The sequence below is a fragment of the Lytechinus variegatus genome, chromosome 17, assembly GCF_018143015.1.
Source record: "Lytechinus variegatus isolate NC3 chromosome 17, Lvar_3.0, whole genome shotgun sequence".
Lineage (NCBI taxonomy): Eukaryota > Metazoa > Echinodermata > Echinoidea > Temnopleuroida > Toxopneustidae > Lytechinus > Lytechinus variegatus.
The window spans coordinates 16,877,907-16,884,653 of NC_054756.1; the positions used below are offsets into that span (position 1 = coordinate 16,877,907).

Below are 6,747 nucleotides of genomic sequence, written 5' to 3' on the forward strand. Positions count from 1 at the left end.
CGGGCCCCAGGTGTTTGAAGAATTCACAGATTATATTGTTTTTTGTTGCATATGTGCAAATAAAATATGAAAGTAATTATTTGAATAAATATCAAACAATATTTGTGTTCTTTTTAAAGTCAAGATTTTGAGATGAAACCAAATGTCAAATTTCGACTATATTAGACGAACCCACACATGAAAATATTTCCTTCAATAAAGAGCTTTTAACAAGCCAGGCTAGAAATGAGGGCACATTTAGGTATTTGATCATGAAATTGAAATCCAAACTTATTTGAAGTCAAAAGGGCAGGGAAATGGGAGGGGGCATAATAAAAAAATCTAAATCCGTTCTGAAATGGTCTAAAATAGGTCTTCATATGATTATATACCATGTGAGTAAAAAAAATAAATTGACACTTTCCAAAATCCCCAGTTTTAAGGAAAAATATGCTAGTATTAACTTCTTTTTTATCCTTTCTTTTCTAGAAAAGAAGTCCAATTAACCTAAGAAAGAGTGGGCTCTGCAATCTCTGCCTATATAAGAGATATATAATATCAAAGTGTCTCCACTGAAAAGGAAACCCGTTTTTCATAGATTTCACAACTTAAATTATTAACCATGTTTTTACTATGATTTCGATACTTGTGGTAAGGATGGAATCTCGTCTTTAATTTGAGACCAACAGCTTAGCAAATCATTCACGCATGGCAGATTACAATAAATATTGAGGCCTATCAGAAACGATTTGCGCAGAAAAATCACATGTTAATCTGAATCCACTCTCGTTTCAGGGATCATTGAGATAAAGTAAACAAATAAAATAATACGAAATAAATGGTAATGAGCCAATCGTATCACGAAAATTTTGAGCTACATGTACGTATGGCTGTGAAAAAAACATTAAAATGTAACCTGAATATCATGAATATTGATAGTTTCTACATTGAATTGTTTACTTGTAATTTTTGGATTTCCCGAAATTTCCTGGAATATTTTCACTCCCCGAACCTATCCTGGAAAAAGTCAAAATTTCCTGAAATTTCCCGAATTTCGGGAAGAGTGGAAACACTGTTTCCAATTTTTAGGCTTGCAAGAAATTACTATTTGGATTAGCGCGCCCTCTATTGTTTGATGCAGGAAAGTATTGTACACCAAAAATCAGGATGCTCTGGGCTAAAGGATATTCATATCTCAAAGAGTAACGTAAAATTCACAGAGAAAAATGCTGAAAATTTCATCTTAATCGGATAACAAAGTTAATGTATTTTAAATTTTCGCAATATTTTGTGAAAACAGTCATAGGCACGTTGTCATGAATTTTCATTAGGTGGGCTGTGATGTCACATCCCCACTGCTTTTTCTTGTTTTTACATGAAATCATATTTCTTTAAATTTTTTCATGTATGTGTCAATGATCTGCCTCCATTATGACGAAATAAGTTTCAGCACTAGATATCTTTGTAAAAGTGTGATCATTTTCTTTTGAAACCCCGTTTACAGGTTTATACAACCTGTTTTCTTTACATATTTAGTTTCTGCTTAGGTAAAAGTGCTCCATGGGGGCAATTATGTGTCCTACCAACATTGGGCATTTCTTTTCATTCAGTGGGCATTTTATTTATCCAGTGTAATGAAAATTTTGACCATTCTTAAGTAATTGCTGCCAATTTTTTTAAACCTTACTGGACAATATGCTTCCCGCATTGGGTAAAATACTGCCCAAAATTGGTTGGACACCCACGTGGTGGTAAAAACTTTACCCAATATTTTTTACAGTGCAGATCGATGATCTAAATAAAAGATCGAAAATTTAACTCGAAGTTTTATTTCTTTCATTTTATTTCTGCATTTTCAGGCAAATAATCGTCTTTTCATACATTCAACAAAAACGTCGATTTCTCGCCCAAGTATGAACGAAAAATTGCTATGATGGTAATGGTGTTTGAAATATTCCATAATTAAAAAGTGATGAATAAATAGATCGGATTTTTGGTTCAGATAGTAAGTTTTAATACCTGATCGCTTGCGGTAGACGAAAGGAGAAATGAACATCCGGGTCCTGTAACACACTAGCGATTAATCGTACGCTTGATTTTTACGATTGATTGTACATTGTAGACAATGGAATTAATCGTAGGGAAAAGTTCTACGATAATTGCTAAGCTTTGTGTTACGGTCCCATGTGCTCCGTAAGACCGTAATAATACAAAGGTTTGCGATGAATTCCAAATATGAAAGAACAGCATTGATTGATTGCGCATGCAACGATGATCTTGATTGGTCATTGGTAATTAGCGATTGATTGTAAACCTTTGTGTTACGGAGCTCCGTTAGCTTTCATGGAAGCCTAAAAGTGCCATCCAGGGGCCCGTTTCATGAAGGACTTGCAACTGTTTTAAGTTTGCCATAATGGCAACTACCATGGCAGCATGGCTCATCAGCCAATCAGAATCAAGCTTTCCATGGTAGTTGCCATAATGTCAAAATTTATAACAGTTACAAGTCCTTTATGAAACGGGCCCGTGATGTTCATATAACGATCTCGTTATATCTACATCTCTTAGGGAAAATGATAAGATGGCAAGATCTTGGATCTCGTCATGTTTACATCTTGTGGGAGAGATGACCAGATGGCAAGATCTCGGATCCAAGATCTTGCCATTGGAACGTGAAATTCCAAATTCCGATAACTTTCTTAATCTTTGATTGATTTTCCTCAATTTTTAACCAGTATTTTTTTCAATTTGTTTTGCTATTTGTACAATAATTTTGTCGGTCAGGAGAGTGAACTTCCCCTTTATTGCATCAAATAAACAAACACACTCATGGATTAGTGTCCAACCGTTTTAAAAATAAAGAATTAACGTCTCTACCTACTTTTCGTTTCTCTGTTAATTAATCAAATGCTTCATGCTTGATCAACATTTTCCGAATATAATATAGTTACTAGTTTGCATTTTCATCTTTGCCTTGCTTTCCCTTTTCGGCTCATTCATTGCCGCATATTAATGATAAGACAGTTACAGGTTGTCGTTCTAAAGAAGCTTAATGATTCAATGATCGATAACAATATCATACGTCAAATTATGAGCCTTTACAGTGTCATTATGGAATGTGGAGTCTACTTTCAAACATTTCACGGTAAAAAGGCATGGAGTAGTCCACACAACGACCGACGTCATCGGAAAGTTGGTCACGCGGTATAGGACCAACATCCTTCGGCGGAATAATCTGTGTACTCTTGAAGGCTCTCTCATAAAATGCGGACATATCAGTGAATAGATTTTCTGCTGCAGTCACAAAGTTACTGGGCATTTCAGTTAGTGGCTTCATCTGCAGAAGACCATCGCTGTATGGAAGGCCAACGGCATCGCAGAATGCTTTGATAGTCGGTCCCGGTCTTGACATGATATCCGACGTGTCGATTATAATCGGATCCGGGTCGATGTTTGCTTTGACATGCTTCCACAGCGCATGCTCCCTTTCGAACCATTTCATTGGTTGACTATCAAGCTGGTCATCTCGGATGAGATCGTAATCGGCCTCGGACGGGACCATTCCCGTTTCGACATACTTCGCCCCCATCGATTTACGAGCCGAAACGTAGACTCGGGATGGATCCCGGATCAGAAAAGCGAATTTGTAGCCTTCTGGGTAGAATTTGGGGTCAATGGGGAGAACTCCCATTTCTTTGATGAGAACATACTTGGCACTGGCTTTTTCTAGGTCCTCTTTGATAGTTTGATATCTGTAAATATTAAGTGTGTGAGGGGTGAATTAATGATGAATAACAAATAAAATACAAACATTAACCAACATCAACAAGAAATTCTCAACGTGACTTTCCTGACGCTCTGAAAATACTTGGATAAATTCTAGCAGGTATGCTGCAGTCACATTTCCCCTACGGCAGCCAAACGGTGAGTAAAACAACAGACCCTTTTGTTCAAACCACCTGTATGTAGCTGGCTGTTTTCGACTCGTCGTACGGCCGCCGAAGGAGGGAATGTGACTGCGCCATAAAGTTGTGTAACAATCTTTTGCCAATGTCATGAGTAGAGCGGGGAGTACAGTACCCTATTACGGTTTAAAGAAAGTCTATTCTAAGAGAGATAACGTACATTATTATGTCTACACAATCCGGTGGAATGGGCGCTAGATAGCTTTTTACTCGAAACGATTAGTAAATGAAAAATGAATTAAAAAATAATAATCAGGATTATTCAAATTATTTCACTTGGACAATCATGCTATTCATGTGCACTTGGGTGCGGCAACGCTGAAAAGACACAATAATTAAACGACCATTCCCTTTCCTCTTTTTCTCCCTTTGATTCTCTCCCGATTCCCCTTTCCCTCTCTGTCCGTCTTTTTCCCATATATGAAGAGTTTAGTTGCAAAAGGGGTTAGGTCCATTTTGGATCCTTCCGAGAAAAAACATGTTTTTTATTCTCACTTATTGCAATATTCTTATGAGAAACTAAATTGTCATGATCTACTACCCTATCTTGTGAACATAAAATTAGGTATACAAGAATTCTACCTGTCTTTATTTTTCCCCATATATTATATTGAAAATTATCATTGTGGACCTAACCCCTTTTGCAAGTAAACTGAAAGGACTCCAATCTATTGTTATTAAAATTGTGATTTTTCTTTGCCACTTTTATTCACGTTTTTATTTGAATTTCAAATTTTCTTCGTTTTCATCAGAGCGACTTAAAATTTAGAGGTTTTGAGACAGAAAGCAATAAAATTTATGAACAATGGATCTAACCCCTTTGACAAATGAGCTCTTCAGAAGAGTTTGTTTGCTAAAGGGGTTAGGTCCACTCCAAGAAAAATTTTTTTTTATTCTCCCCTATTGAAATATTCTTATGTGAAATTAATTTTTTACCCTAACCATGAGAACATAACATTGGGTATAAAGAAATTTATCTGTCTTCATATTTTTCAAAATGTTCTTTTCCAAAAAATTGTGTGGACCTAACCCCTTTTGCAACTTGAAAAAAAAGTGATTTTCTTTGCCATTTTAGATCATTTTTTAATCAGAATTTCATTTTTTTTCTTTGGTATCATCTTATAGAGCTACTAATTATCTATACATTGAGACAAAAAACTATATTGATGAAAAATGGACCTTAACCCCTTTTGCAAGTGAGCTCTTCATATGTCAAGTATAATGTAAGAGGAAGGTGAGTGTTTGTATACATAAATATGTATGTATGTATGTATGTGTTTATAGGTGTATGTATGGGTGCATGTGTATGTGTATATATATATATATATATATATATATATATATATATATATATATATATATATATATATATATATATATATATATATATACACATGCATACACATACATACATATTTATGTATAAAAACACTTACCTCCCTCTACTTATATTATACTTGACATTGACAGGTTGCCCTACACCAGAGCATAGGTTTAATTAATTACCAATTTTGTCTGTTCATGTTTGCTGTATGCTTTAAAAATAATTTTCTATTAAATTAATAATAGGGCCTAGCTATAGGCTATACATATACAAAATATTGTATTTTGATTGACACATAAACAAAAAATCAGTTATATGGATAGATTCCTACAAGGCACTTACGAAGTCTTTCTCGGGATCAGGTCTCTATTGCCAACGTTTTTCTCCCATACGTCATTGGCCTCCTCGTACACCGACTCGTTGCCAATCAGATCAGAAGGTAACTCCTTTCCCGTTGATGTCTTATACAACCCCCTGAACGTCGAGGCATACGAGTACACATCCAAGTGGACTTCGATCCCCTCGATGGCACTTAGACATTTCGCCAGTAACGTTGAGGTCGATCTGGGCACACACCACAATCCTATGCGACCGGGCTTGGCTGTCGTTGCCATCCCTTGATCAGCCATTACCAATAAAAAAACCGATCCGTTATGAACACACACTTCTGCTTTAGAATAGACAAGTGAATAACGCGTGGGCTTCGATTTTTTGTTTGTTACATATCGCATGCGCTTGACCTAAAAAGCCTATGACGTCTGTTTGTGAATGGAGACGGAAAGACAGCTCATGTCGCCATGTCCCTAGGAGATATCATATGTCGAATGCTTTTTGTGTATTCACTTGTAACCAGTCTATTGACTAAAGAAAACGCATTTGGCAAAGCTGTATTAAAGGTCAGGTCCACCCCAGAAAATTGTTGAATGGGAATGAGAGAGAAAAATTAAACAAGCATAGCGCCGAAAATATCATCAAATTGGATGTAAAAGAAGACATTTATGACATTTCTAAGTTTCCCTTCTTTTTCACAAAACAGTTGTATGCACGAATCATTGATATGCCAATAAGAGAGTCGATGATGTCCCTCACTTCCTAATTCTTTTGTTTTTATTGTTTGAATTATACAATGTTTCATTTTTTACAGATTTGACAACAAGTACCAACTTGACTTAATCATACACTGTTAAAACAATGGTCATTCCACAATCCACACGTTCAGGGAGGAATACAATTTGTTTCACATGCCAATGAGGAGAAACTTTTAATTTTTATATTTCTTATAATAAAATACAAATATAGTGAGTTAATGACGTCATCAGTCTGCTCATTTGCATACTGACCAGGATATGCATACAACTGTTTCGTAAGATTAAGCAAAACTTTAAAATATCATAACTTATTTACGTCCGATTTTGATTAAATTTTCAGTGCTATGCTTGTTGGATTTTTTTCCTTTTTATTCAAAATCAACTTTTGAAT

At 35.5% G+C, this 6,747-nt stretch overlaps 1 protein-coding gene across 1 annotated transcript; it reads right to left on the bottom strand.

The window, feature by feature from the left end:
- Window positions 1-2,716: 2,716 nt before the first annotated feature.
- LOC121430847 lies at window positions 2,717-6,082 on the bottom strand. The gene is made up of 2 exons (XM_041628272.1): window positions 5,611-6,082; window positions 2,717-3,731 (listed from the first exon to the last, which is right to left on the bottom strand). The coding sequence occupies exons 1-2, from the start codon at window positions 5,997-5,999 to the stop codon at window positions 3,089-3,091; spliced, it is 1,032 nt and encodes a 343-aa protein (XP_041484206.1). The 5' UTR covers window positions 6,000-6,082; the 3' UTR covers window positions 2,717-3,088.
- Window positions 6,083-6,747: the final 665 nt, after the last annotated feature.